The 14,648-nt window shown below is 48.6% G+C and overlaps 1 protein-coding gene across 1 annotated transcript in view; it reads left to right on the top strand.

Annotated features, from left to right (window-relative positions):
- Positions 1–10,802: 10,802 nt before the first annotated feature.
- Positions 10,803–14,648, top strand: part of olfm1b (olfactomedin 1b) — a 12,555-nt gene continuing 8,709 nt past the window's right edge. Inside the window, 1 exon segment of the mRNA XM_037484728.2 lies at positions 10,803–11,394. Coding sequence (XP_037340625.2) covers positions 11,329–11,394 — 66 coding nt within the window. The 5' untranslated portion in view covers positions 10,803–11,328.

Below are 14,648 nucleotides of genomic sequence, written 5' to 3'. Positions count from 1 at the left end.
AGGCCTCACGGCCACTTCACGCACAGGGCAAGCAATGCAGCTCCGTTTGCCGGGAAAATGATAAGTCCCGCCTCTCCATGGATTCGTCAGAGCCAATGGAATGGAGCCAGACCCACGTGGGATAGATCGCCCGTTTTCCTGGCCAGTAAAAAGAGGAGACGTGTGGAGCGAGAAATGACGCTCCGCTCTGAAGGCGAAGCCCCGCCCCCCTTTTCCATGTAAACAAGACGTAATGTTCGGGGGGGGGGAAGTTGCAATCACACAACACCCGAGAGTTTAAGGCGCGTCATTGACTTAGGAGGCTGTGATTGGAAGTCGGGACTGGAGCTGTCAAAAAGCTGGACAAATCAAAATTGCCCATAATTCGGGATGTCCCGGGCTTGCCTACACCCGGAAATTATGCATTCTTTCATTGAAAACTCATAAAAGTAAGGGAATTTATGTTTAAAAAGTCATAATGTGATTCGTGTGCTTTGAGTTTGTTTTGTTTGGCGATTAGTGGCTTTAAGGCTGAACGCTTCTTTACGGTAACGCCCCCACTGGAAGTGTTTTTTTAATAATGCGCCGTTAAAGGCGTTGCGTAGCCACGCTTTCTCAAAGAGACACTCAAATCTTCGCAGAAACGAATAAACGGAAGGTCTTCTACAGTCTCTGATAGAAGATTATGAAAGAATAACGCATACTTCTCGCTAGAAATGCCATCGAAATGCATACAAATGCTGATGCTTTCTTAAAATATTGTGTTTTTCACGGAGACTATGCTGACCGTCCGCCATGTTTTTCTTTTTGCTACCGGGAAACTTGATAGTCACGTGACCTATTTGCAAAGCAATGTAAATGAATGGGCCAAAAGAAACGTAACATAGTAACGTTATTTTGGGGGAAAACGTGACATGACTACGTTTATCACGGTGGACCAACGTAGCCATTTCACGCTTTTTTTGGAGACTGGGTTGAACATTGCAGAATATTTTCCTGCACAGTGTGCGACGACGGCCGTCCGTGAAAATGAACATTTCCAGCGTGCACACGCTGTAAACAAACACAATTTTCAACACGCGGCGTTGTTAAGCATCAAGAGCTCGTTTTGCCGGCCAGCGTCTTTCGGCAAATCTCTGGAGGCGACAAATGCATTAGCGTGGTCGCCTGCAGGAGCGGGGGGGGGGGGGGGGGGTGGGGAGGGGTGGATAAGAAGGATTGTGTCTCAAGCACTCGGGGTCTATCTCGCCATCGCGGTCTTAGTGTGACATTTTCTGAAGGGGTTAATGCTCCTGCGCACATGCCAACTAGCAAGATGGATGATTTCTGCTGCTGCTGCACAGGTGGCAATTGGATCACACGTCTTCCTCTGGTTTGGTCATTGATCTCTTTCCCCCCCCCCTGCAGGGCACAATATTTAGGGAGGCAGAGGTGGGAGAGCGAGCTCCACATTGATTTTAGTCTCAAACTGATCATGAGACCGTGGACGCGTGTGAGCATTAATCTGGGTTGCTGGATGATGGGTGGGCTAACAAGGGCTCAGCCATTCCAACAGGAGCTTGCCTCGGCTAGGCCCCGCACCAAGATCAGGTCATAACTGCCGCGACGTTCATATGAAATCGATGAAACGGCGTGTTGGCATTTTGCTTTATTAGAGTGGCAACGCACCGCCACCCCGGGGCGGATAAATGACAATGAAACCCAAGGATTAAGAGAAAATGAGACGTGGAACTGCTTGCATTCATGAAAGGTTTTCGCTTCAGAAATATCATTTAAATGGTTATTTCTTTTGTCTGGGGACATCTTTGAGAACGAGGTAACCGCAGCACATTTAGATGCAATTCAGAATTCATCACGACACCGGCTTTTTAAATTGTCCCTTTGTGGTGGAATCTCTGCCTCTACTAACTCACATTTCAAATAATCCTGTGCTCGGATCGAAGCGAAACATTTTGCTAACTAAACATGAACTACTTCTTTTCAATTTTTTAAAGACCTTTTAAGAAATATACAAGGTGACTATTCAGATTTTGACATCTATTTCATGATTATACTTTTAAAGCATCTACTAAAACAAAACCATCCGGCAGCTTTTTGGAAGCAAGTTTTTTTTTTTTATCTCCATAGATGACATTTACTTGGCTTTGATGCTTCAATGGCAGTCACACAAACCCAGGGGAGCTCTTTGCCCGGCGGGCAAAGCAAACAGTTAAATGGCATCATTATCATTCATAGAAGCCCAGCAAACTCATTTCATTTTTAATGCATAGGTGTGTCTTTCTGTTTGTGTGTGGCACAAAGGTGAAAAAGAAATCCCATTCTGACCTTAAATGAAACTGTGTCTTTGTGTGTGTGTGTGTGTGTGTGTGTGGACTTGTTTTACTCATGTTGCGGGGACATACATCTGTTTACACACTCCCATTGTGGGGACTGGTCTTCCTGTCAAACAACAAATTAGTAAATGAAACAATATTCTCATAGTAGCTTGACAATACTGGAGTTATTTTCAGTGAGAATTAATTCAATTTTAATATGATTGTTTTATTATTATTATTTTTATTTTAAAAAGACAAATCTCTGCATGGATTCCGTGGTTGTTAGATGACATGTGTTGGACTCCTCCTTCATCAAAACAAGGTATTCGGCCATAGCCATCTCCTTCATATCTGGGAGTTCCACCACATACTATACTCGTATTTTCGCTTTTCAATGATACTCTTTGACCGCCTTCAAAAGGTGCCTTCGGCACCCGAAGTGAAAAAACGCTGTGTGGGGTTTTTAACAAGCGCTTATCCGCGGCACATTAGGATGATGAATTCCCCCGCCCGAGCCCTCTACAGTTACAGCACGAAAAAATAAAAACTGTGTGTGTGTGTGAGAGAGAGAGAGAGAGAGAGAGAGAGAGAGAGGGAAGAATAAAAAATAGGTGTAGCACCCGTATCACCACTCTGAGTCAGTCACGTGAGAATGGGGGGTGCTTGGCTTCGATGTATTTAAGGTGGATACCACGAAGGTGCACCTAATTGGTTTTTAATACATTGTAAAACCTTTAGACAATAAGATTTTTAAAAATAATGAGACCCAGAGATGGTTGTTTCTTTTAACAAAAATAAAATAGGGTAACACCCTTGTTTATTTGAATACAAGATTTGGCTGAATATAATATAACAACTTTCCCCAAACACAATATTAACTAATGTACAAAAAGAAATAACCAAAACTTCACCAAAACTAAATAATAAACTCTTTAAATTTAGTGATACACCCCAATAGTATCATCCAGTAATAAGAATAACTAGTCTAAAGGTTCCCTTCCCTTAACTCGAAGAGAATATCAGAGTACTCAACAATAACAAAAAAAAGCACCCCGCAAAGTGTCTTGAAACAAGTCTTAGCAAATGCAGAGTTGGGCCCAATCACACACACAGCCACACATGTTCCAGTTTACTCACGGTGATGATTTGGACGAGAGAGGGAGGCACTCAGCTTGCGGCTTGCGAAAGCAACAGGTCTCAAGCCCTCAGGGTACTCTTGGTTGAGGACAGCGCCAAGCCCATGGAAACTGGCATCAATGTGAAGTATGTAAGGCTTGAGGTGGTCGGCAAATGCCAGCACAGGTGCATTTGTGAGGCAGTGGATGATCTTTTGGCATGCCTCGGAACATGACTGGTCCCACCGGTCCCCAAAAGGCTCATTGGCTTTGACCCAAAAACGACTGCAGAGAAGGAAGATCGGTTGGCGTCTTCCACGGCATCACTGCGTCAACTTTGCCCGGACGATACCGTGCTCAGAGACGATGTGCCCGACATATGTGACTTTTGAGCGACAGAACCGGCACTTGTCGAGGGACAACTTGAGTCCAGCCTCTTTGATTTAGTGATACACCCCAATAGTATCAATGACGTCAATCACAGTTGGTACATCAGAATAACTGGTCTAAAGGTTCCCTTCCCTTAACTCGAAGAGAATATCAGAGTACTCAACAATAACAAAAAAACACGTCGCAGGCCTGTTTGGTCTTGCAAAACATTTCAGTGCGCTGAACGACACTTGCAAAACATTGAGAGCGTGGAAAAACTCTGAATCCTCAGTCGCGGTGAGATTAACAGACACTTCCGCCCGGGAAAATACCCGGTTGTCGGAACTTGATGAAATAAACTCAGAAGTGGACAAAGTATGAGGGGCAGATTATACACTTCAAACAATCAATCAAGGTGGATTAAGATTGTACAGTTGTTTGTGGGGATGTAACCCCCCTCCCCCTCCCCTTACAACTGACATCAACTGTCAAAAACATCGAAAAGCCACAATCATCTTGGATCTTAGAACGATGAAGATGATTTACTCTGATTCATGGACCGTCAGTGTTTTTTTTTGTAAATTTCTTTGGTTTTTCATGGCGTGCCACAGTTGCGGCCGATGGAAATTGCACTTTGCCACTTTGAAGTTGTAACACTCCCTTTGATGGGCTCTGGAGTGGTGTTTGAATGAACTCCCCGGTGCTAGCGTAGAACTTCCATGTAGGAACCTCAAGACGCATTCAAATCACTATTAAACTGAGAGGGCAGTTTTTGCACTAAAGAACAAATCAGACATATTCAGCATCATAAATCACTGCAAACAGCTTGGCCAAGTTTCCCTTGGACCGACTTTGAATACTAAGTCACATTTCTTCTCTATTCATCTCGGCGTGTTGCTGTTCAACCAATTTCACTCCTGATGTTTAATTGAACAATTTATGTCTGAAACCGTTCCACAGCAGACTCTCAAATCCAATTTCCAGACATTAATAACCTGTGAGATAGTGTTTTGCCGAGGTTCCAATAAAGATAATGCATGCCTCATATATCATACAGTGTTGTGGAAACATTTCACTTACTGTCATGAATTAATTCATAGTTAACTATTAAGATCTTGCAACGGCCGCAGTGCCAAGTCAAACCCGGGGAGGGGAATGGGCTTTGGCCTACTTCCCAATTCTCTTGTGACCACACCTCGACCCCCCCCCCCCCCCCACCCAGGGAGATTACACTACACAGATCTCAAACAGCCCGGTCTAACCTCGTATCAGCGAGGGCTCCAGGGTCTGGGGGGAGGAGGGGAGGGAGGGGGGGAGTAGTCGTGGGCAATAAACGCAGAGAAGTAAACCGCAGGGGCTTCACCCGCAGTCGCAGGACAGGGCGACGGAGAGAGCACTTTTTCAGCACCTTGGAGAGGGACATACATCACTTTGTGAGGGGAGGACAGCCTTTACCCAGAAGGCCTCGGGTAGCTCTCTCCTTTTGCCAGCCCCCCAGTACCTCTCGGGGGGGGTTCTCCTCGCAAATCAGTCGGGGGACATCTTGTCAGGATTTACGCTGATCCGGTGCAGCACAAGTCCTTCGGCGGTGTAAGCCGAGCCGGACGCTTGCGACGGAGGGCTTGCAGGGGTCTCCTTGTAAATATGTCACAAACTGAAGTACGTTTTCGGGAGGTGGTGGTTAACCAGCGGTGGGACCGAGTTCCTGCCCTTCATCGTCCTCTTCCTCCCTCCTGGTGCTGCCGTCTAAAAGCTTCGGCTGTCAAAAAAACTCTTACACAGAAGATAAGCAATGGTGTACATGTAGTTTTACCGACATATTCATCAATATAAAAAAATGTAGACCCTACACCCATTCATTTTCTTACCAAAATAAGATTTGATGGATAATAGTGTCTCTTAGCAACATAAGATTGTGTAATAACATCAAATTACTTACTTTGATTGTTTTAATAGCATTTAAACACCATTTGATGCTGATTTGTAAGTGGTAATACGCTATTATAGCATAAAATACTCCTTAATTGGGAGGCATGGACAGAAACCGAGCATGACGGAATATAATATCCCCTTGAGTCAGATGTTTAAATCCTTAGTTGATATGTGCTAATTAAATGACAAAAGTATCTATTGCGTTTGTTTTATGTGAACTTAATATCATACCTGTCACTCACTGCAATAACGTTTTAATTTGTGTTACCCAACCAAGAGCAAAGGTTATTGATAGGTTTCCATGTTAGAGGAATCTTTACTTGATCAGACTGATCTGATTAAACCATACTGCATTGACCTTCAAGACAAATGCGGTGAAGAAATCAGTAGCCCAGTGACGCTGTTATTCGAGGACGCGCAGAAGGTGATGCTGGCGGCTGCGAGCTCAACGCGGCATCATGAAAAGACATTCACAAATGTGGCAACCCAGCAGGGTGAGAAAAGCACGGTGCTCAGATGCTTCCCCCGCCCGCTATCTACTGATCTGGCAACTGGCGGCGTCCTCCTATAATTATCTCTGACACGAATACAAGGGCCGTGCGGAGATGCCGCGTGTGACGACCAGACAAAGGACGGCGCCGTGTGAGAGAAACGCGACCCGTCCTTCTCCTCTGCTTCATCTCGGTCTCCTGCTTCAATTCCCCCCACGACGTGTTTTCTGTTGTTGGTTTTCTGTATCGTCCCTGATGGCCCTCCAGTCTGTTAAGCCTCTCCCCCGTCTCCCGTTGCCTGTCAGTGTCCCTCCGTGCACGTCCGCAAGCGCCGTCATGGCGTGACCCACATAACCTCTGGTTGGTTTTGTTTACGGCTGATGCATTATGAAGCGGGGATATTGATGGTAGAGCGCTCCCTTCGGGGTGGGGGTTTTGAAGCAGAGGCATGTCAATGAAACACATGTGCGTGCAAGCACACGCATGCAGCAGTTGTTTTTTGCTGGCTGACACGACCCACCCCCCCCCCCCCCTCCCCCCCAGCAACAACACGCACGTACAGCACTGCAGCCTGTTAAGGGGGCGCACAGCCGGAGTGGGCACGATATTATCTCGGGCACAGAGCGCTGGGAGGACTCAATAAAGAAATAAATGGAACATATAATTAAGAGATGATGGGAGATACACACAAACCGTAGTTTAAACAGAGGGTTGGAGCAGGGGAAATGGGCTTGAGGAGACTCGTGGCGACATACAGACCCATAAAGTCAGTCAACTGTGAACAACGTTTGACAATGTGGTTGCGGGGCGGCCAGAGTGTGGCAGAGCGCAAGCGCAACCCGCAACAAAAGAGCGTCTAGAGCAAAGCGTGTCACACGTTGAACGTCTCTGGATGTTTTGGAGATCGGGGGCGTTTTGGGCTGGATGGTGTACACGTGATGTAGAGCAACGCAAGCCGGCCTCTGGGCTTCTCCACCCCGCAGCCCCCCCCCCGTGTTTACCACAGCAAAACTGCCCCCGTTCTCCCAGCACTGAGCTACAGCACTGTAATCTATCTGCCTAATTACCTGCAGCGGTGCAGAAGGTGGATTCCAGGGCAGGAGGAGGAGTCATTCTACCCCTCTCCTTTGTTTAGCTTTAGTGGAAATGTCCATGCACCCTCAGGGCCTCCTTTTCCCTCACATGCACATATGCTTTTTTGCTTTATTTGGTACAGATATTTTAACTCATTCATACTTATCAATGATACTTATTAGATTGCCGTAGCTTGGTGGCCTGCTATTTTCTGGGAGTCTCTGCGAAACCGCTCCATGCGATCCAAAGGTGGATCGACTTGGATTTCCGCTCATGGGACGGGGTTCAAGCAAATTGTCAATTGCGGACGGTTGGGTGTTTTTTTTCCTCTGCATTTAGCGAGATATTCTCTGATGGACGCCGCCAGGCCGCGGACGTTGTGATTGCAAACTTCCCATGAAGCTCGAATGATTTTTGGATGCTGTGGTCGTTGCTGCCCGGTTATCATGTGCTTGACTGCATCCCGACATCGATTGGAGCAACCACCCCCCCCCCCTGAATTGCCGTAGCGGCGTGTCTAGTGACATTACCGACCCGCAGCACGAGACGCTGTGAGCACCTGATGCTGTAAACGCGCTCTAACATCCCTCAGCGGGTGCACAATCACGCAGAGCAATCATCTGAGCTAATGTGTCACGCTCGATGGCTGTCTGTATATTACACCGGAGCGAAAACCGTGTTTAACATCTGGCACCTGCGTATTTGGATTTCACAGGGATCTGCCTGGATGAAGGTTTAAAAAAAAACACAAAAAAAAGATTCATTTCACCACACTTTGTCAATTGCAGAAATCTGCAATGTGTCTCACTTAAGTGCCAGGATATTTATCTTCGTCTAATGGATGTCTCCAGTTTTTAAAAGGTATGCGTGTCATGAATGCCGGCTAAACGTGAGTGTGAGTAAGGGCAGAGGCCGTTGGTTCTGTGTTAATTGTTCGTTCTCTGCCGTTTCATCCAAGATGGATGTGGAGAGAGATGCTCTCCTCATTCCCCCCCGAGGTCTGAGGTCTGAATGACTACAGAGCGGTTACCCAATGCAGTCACACCGGATCGAGATCAACGCACGGTGGGCCGTTAATTCGGGGAGCTCTGCCTATAAGTGCAACACGCCGATGGAGGTGGCGAAGGACCCGCTCAGACCGGCTCCGCGGCAGGCCCGAACGAAAGGGAGCCTCGCTGAGCCACGGCAGGCGAATGAAACGCGCCTTTGATGGCCATCTTTAGCAATCGACTCCGCAGAGAGCAGAGGGGGAGAAAGTGATGAAAGGGGGAAGAAATGGCAGCTTGCCTGAGAGGAAAGACACACATTCTATCGGGACCTAAATTTAAACTGGAGCTCTTTCACACACACACACACACACACACTCTACTCTTGAAAACCCGGGAGAAAATCACTCAATTGTTAAAAGAACTCTCTCGAACCAAAATTATTTTTGGAAGGTTGAGCCTTTTTATTTGTGTGCCAAATATCATCTTTTTAGGAACATCCTTCAAGCAGACGCGGGAGCAAAGAGAAGTGAAATGAATAGTTGTGCGCGGTTGTGTCTTTTGTGTTTGAACAGTTGTGTACAATTCTTCTTCATTGGAGCGTTAAAAGCAGCTCATGCGTTTTACTCGGTGACGTCCCAGCCGATGCACCTGCCACGGAGACAATTTAAATACATCTGCATTTAAACAAGACAATCCAGCCATTTGCATTTTGAACTCGACGGCTCGGAAGTAAATCTCGAGGAGGAATATCCAAGCGAGTGGCCACATTAAATCGACATCCCCGCTAAGGTTTGCCGGCTCGGAAGATTTTTTTCACAGAATTCTTTCAAATCACAGTTACGCCACATTTTGATAACTTGTTCACCACTGAAGCGTCACAAGGACTTTGTGTGCAAAAGCAGCAGTTGACTAGAAAATGAGTAGACGCATTATCCCCCCTCCCCCCCCCCCACGCCCGCCCTCCCTCCCTTCTCATTAACAAGCGAGCACAGATGAACCTCAACCTCTCACTTTTATTTTTGGCAGAACCCTCAAGGCAAAAACATGCCACGGTTTATTCATGAATTCCGACTGTGGCCGAGTGTCTCGTCTCCAATCAGGGAACACGCCGAGGCAAGCAAACCGGCGTCCACCGTGCCCTCCCCTTTTCTTCCCAGCTCGTCGGTGGCGGGAGGGAGGGACCCACTGTGTCCTTCAGTGGTGCCGTCCGCAGCTTTAGCATCGGGCCAATGAGCCGGTGGCGGTGCGGCGTCTCCTGCTGTCCAGGCGAGTGGGCCGCGACCGCCCGCCCCGCAGAGGAGGGCCTCCCGCCGACCAGCAAATGGTCCTCCATTTGGTCGGCGGCCTTCGCCTTTGCACCCCCCCTTCCCTCCCCCCCCTCCTGTAATCGGATCCTCGTTGCGAGCGAGCGAAAACGCGCATGCACCAGTGAGCACGTGAAAGTCACCAGAGCCTCAAATCTCCCCCTCTCGGTTTGACCTTTTTTTGTTGTTGTCGCTTTTCTCAGGTGCAGAGACCAGCCGAAGGAATCTGCCCAGTCACGATAGAGTCCACATTAGAGACATGAATCACCTCGCTTCCATCGGCGAGTTGATTCACGCGTCTCACGGCCACCAGGAGAGAATTCACCCCAGCGGAGAGTCGATCTGCAGGCCACTGGTTCAGGGGGGCAGGCGTGGAGCCGCCTCCGACCCAATTAGGAGCCCGTTGGTGACGTTTAGAGTGGCACCGAAGCCGCCCTCACAGAGCAGAGCGCTTGTATCCGGGTAGTATTCTACATGAGGCGTAAAGCGCCGCCTGGATCTAAGGGACCAGGCGTTTCTATTCAGCTACGATAATGAATGCATTTGTTCAGATAAAAAAATCCAAGTTTGTCTCACCCCCCCATTCCCCCCCCCCCAGAGGTGCAGGGAGATTCAACCTAATTCTGCACCACCTGACAAAGTATAATTATGCAAGAACTACAAGAGTTATTGCAAGAACGAGTAACCGATTCAAGTTTCCTTACTTTCCAGATCGCAATACTTGTCACCAACTTCAATTGTTGTGTACTTTGAAGATTAAGATTTGACTGATGAAACACAACAACGCTCACATGCATAACTACAATTGTTAATAATGGGTTTTACATCCAATGAAATACATTTCATAGGACATTTAGCTGCGAATAACTTGTGAATTCATACATTTGACCTGTGTTCACGGTGATGTATGGCCGCTTTAACTGAAGATCTAAATACTGATTTTAACACTTGGTTAAACTAACTATACATCCAAGCCCTGAAAAAAACATGAAGTTGGATCCAGAAAAAAATGAAAAATACTTTGCATGTTTTTTATGATGTTGTTATTGTTTTGTTAATCTGCTGTTGGTAATAAAATAAATACCAACTGGATGATGAATTCGCGTTGACTCGTTTTCCCCTTTGCATGAATGACCGACTAGTTTACAGCATCCCCCCCACCCCTCCCTCCTCCTGAATTCTTGCCAAGTTTAAATCTCCCTCTCCTCGCGATGCTGCTTCCGTTTTGAGCAGCGTGCGCAGCGCGTCACTCGCTCCTTCTCTCCTCCGCGGAGAGCTCACACGGCGGCTCCAGGCGGGGAGAGGGAAACTTTTGGCGTGATCAAGAGAGACGGTTTACAGCGGCGTGTCCGACGCTCATCGCAGTCCCAAATAATAATAATATTATTATTTTTTTTTAAAGAAAAGAAAGGACCGGTTCGGGGAGAGGCACCGAAGACATCCCGGTATGAAATGAAAATGCACCGAGACGACTGCTCGAAGCCGATCCGCCGCCGCCTGCCACAGCTGGGTTGCTGAGGGGATCCGACACCGATCACCGTAATAAAAGACAAGAGCCGGAGGGGGGGTGGGAAGGTGGGGAAAAAAAATAAAGAAGAAAAAAGAAAAAAGAACCGAGCGCCTCGCACCGCCAGACGAGAGCCGGGAGGAGAGAGGACCGCTGTGCGCGCGCGAGGGGGGTGGGGGGGGTGGGGTGGGGGACGCGGAGGGACTCGATCTGCATGTGAGACCGGCTGGTCCACGCACACCGGAGGCAAGAGATGCAGCCCGCGAGCAAGCTCCTGAGTCTGGTTCTCCTCATCTTCATGGGCACAGAACTCACCCAAGTAGGTTTTATTGTTTTGTTTTTTTGTTGATGTTTTTTTTTTTTTTTTTTTTTTTTGTAACATCCTGGATTCAAAAGCTAAAAAGCCGGCGGTTAATTGGCTTCGGATCCACGGAGAGATTACCCGCTTTACCTCGTCCCCGTGAATTAGCCCTCTACCCCCCCCCCCCCCCTGCTTAAACAGATTATCGGCTGGGATTACATGACGTGAATGCATTGTGTTGGACGGGCGCGGACAGATCCAGCAGAGCCTCGCACGGCACCCCCCACCGACGGGGATGACAAATCGGCCCGATAGAGAGAGGGGGGGGGAGGGGGGTGTATTATTGCATGATGTGTCAGTTTTCTCATTAGCAAATGGTCAGATGAATCTCAAGGCTCTTTCTATACACTGTGTTGCCTGCAGGGTGTCGAATGGCCGGCTGCATGTTTCTAAATCAGAGCTGCACAATCAATCAAACGAAGGTGTTTGGAGCATGCTCAGTGACCACAGTGGGACTCACTGTTTGCCTTTGCGAAAGGGAGGGTGGGGGGGGGAGCATTTCTAGCAATGTAAAGCTACACAGCTCATCAGTAGTAAACAAATACTCGGGTCAATAAAAGGCATCCCTGTGATCCTTTACTGGAACTAGTAAATTACTTCCTGCTTTCTGGAAGGCCCTTTGCAGCCATAATAGTTGCATTAAGCTCTTGCCTTTATAAATCTTCACGGACAGTGCGATGGGGAGGGGGGAGGGAGTTTATGTATCACCGGGCCCTGCCACTACCGGGTTGAAGAAATTTGACAATTTAATTGCCTGTGCTTGAACAGTCACATTTCATTTGCCCCTCTCTCTCTCTCTTGTGTGAATCCAATCGTGTTTGGTAATCAGAGACTGGAAAAGCAAAAAAAAATCAAACCCGACACACAGGACATCAACAAAATGATTGTTATTTCCCCCGGCATGTGTAATGTACTCCAAGTGACAAACAGAACAAAATGTGCGTGGAAGTGGCCCGTCACGTGCACAAAGAATGTTGCCGTCACAACCTTGACACCAACATGCCAGCGATATCGATTTGATTGAACGCGAGCGGCGTTCATTCAGAGAGCAAATGGCATTTGGTGTGGGATTGCACGCCGCCGTTACTGGGCGGCGCCGCGTCGGGCTCGCGCGCGCCGACGCGGTGGCGCACAATGCGCGCGCCGATTGATGGAGGCCAGGGGGTCAGGAGGTCACGTTACAGGGACTGTGTTTCTCTGCGTTTACCTGTTTCAAGGTAAGTCGACGTGAGTCCACAGCCGCTCCTCCCATCCAGGAGGGCGGGAACGTCAGAGACACCGACAGGATCTATTTATACGCCCCCCACCCCCCCACCCCCCACCACTATAGGAGCCCACAGCACATTTAGACGGTAGGAAGGCCGGGCCTCTCTCCACGGGCTCATCTCTGTTTGAAGAAAAGACAGGAAAAGAAGTGAGAGGTGTATCCAGACGCAGAAAGACAGAGAGCCTTTTTGCTCCTGCCGGATTACTCATGAGAGACCCCCCCCACACCCCCCCCCCCGTTGACATCGGCCGCCGAACAGCGGAGACCAAAGTCTCACGCAGGCGGCCTCGGGCGGCTCTTTCTCTCAACATCTGGCCGAGGCGACCTGGAGTCACCCGATTAGCGGGTCTTTTTCACCTCCACCCCCCACCCCCCTTCCCCCGACCGCTGCGTTCTCACGGAGGAGAATAGTAAGCGGCCGGAGGGCGGCGGCGTCTGTTCCTCCTTCGCCTCGAGCATCCCCACAGTCACCTGACGACGCGGGGCGGCGCCGGGTGACCCAAATACCACCGAGCGAACCATGCCAAAGGTCAACAACACCTGCGCGTTAGGCTTTTATACATTGGTATGGCATGCACAATTTATAACGCATTCAGTTTTAGGTAAAACAATAATCACATCCATTTCACGCCACAAGTTCTCATTTCAAAACCGTTGGTGGCGATTTTTTTTTTTAGAAGGTGAAAGGACGCAGGGATGGATCCATTCTTTTGAACGTGAGACACTGAGACGGAGTGGAGCTGAATCGCAATACGCACGGCAGCTGGAGTTGAAGCTATTTATTATTCAGTGAGGGTTGGTGGAGCAAGAGGTGGAGAGAGAGAGAGATGGGGAGGGAAGACAGCGGGGCAGGGAGGGAGGGAGGGAGGGAGGGAGCAGACGAGGAGGAGGTGGAGTCACGGTGCGTTTTGTGGTTGGGGGATGTGATTCTTCACCTTCAACCTGGTCCCTATGATGCAACAAGGGTCAAATAGTCCGAATTCGCGAAAGGCTGCGCGGGCCTCATATGAAAATTTCAGACCGCATAACTTATCATTGAGCGAGTGTTGTTTTTATTGTGCTTGTGAGCAGAATTTGAGATGAATCCTTCTGCTTCGGCTCGCATCGAATGAGCGGTTTAAAAAAACGTTAAAGCGTCGCTCTGTAAACTGTCAAATACTGGTTGATTTCATTCATTCGTTTCGTGCCATCGAGTCAGGTTGTCCTTCCCCCGGGTGCACCTGTGGCTTCTCCTTCCCGGTGCTGCTGCGCTAAATACTGACTCTGTGAAGGGCCGGAGCGTTGGATCCAACACCTGTGAGGCTTAGAAGACTTAACCGTACCTGAGGGTGGGGGGGGGGGGCTGCGTGATGCTTCAAAGCTGTGGCGGCATTACTGTAGAGCGACCTCTCACCTCAAAGGTCATGGAGGAGTGGATCGTTTTTGGTAGATGGGGTGGTGGTGGGGACGGGGGGGGGAGGGGGGAGGAGGGTGATTCAGTGAATGTCACCTTTTCTCTGTCTGTCTTTCAGTAGAAGCATTAACTGACAGAAATAGCTGCGGACGCAGAGACACTCAAGCTGCTCAGGGGACCCCTCTACCCCTCAAACCCCCCCCCCCCCCCCCATGACAACTGAAGGATTACATCATTCTTTTGTCCTTTTTTACACAATTAACTCTTAACAGTAACCATCCACCCGGTGCGTGTCGATGCAACTAATGTAGCCATCAGTCGTGCTTTTGATTTCGGCAACACCCCGATCAGCTGCACGAAAATGAATGAAAACAAAAAGCTCTCCCTCTGAGCTCGATGCATCCGATCACCGATCAATCAAAATAAATAAATAAATAAATAAAAACAGGGCCGAGTTGTCGCCCCGCGTCTCTTTCTTCTTCTTCTTCTTCTTCTCCCCGTGGTGTGAACTCGGAATCACGTGGACTTGTATGTCCGTTACACCGTGCGCGT

Source organism: Pungitius pungitius, chromosome 18 (assembly GCF_949316345.1).
Source record: "Pungitius pungitius chromosome 18, fPunPun2.1, whole genome shotgun sequence".
NCBI classification, from domain to species: domain Eukaryota; kingdom Metazoa; phylum Chordata; class Actinopteri; order Perciformes; family Gasterosteidae; genus Pungitius; species Pungitius pungitius.
Note: the sequence above shows the minus strand (reverse complement) of the source record. Positions and strands in the feature narration are given on the sequence as shown.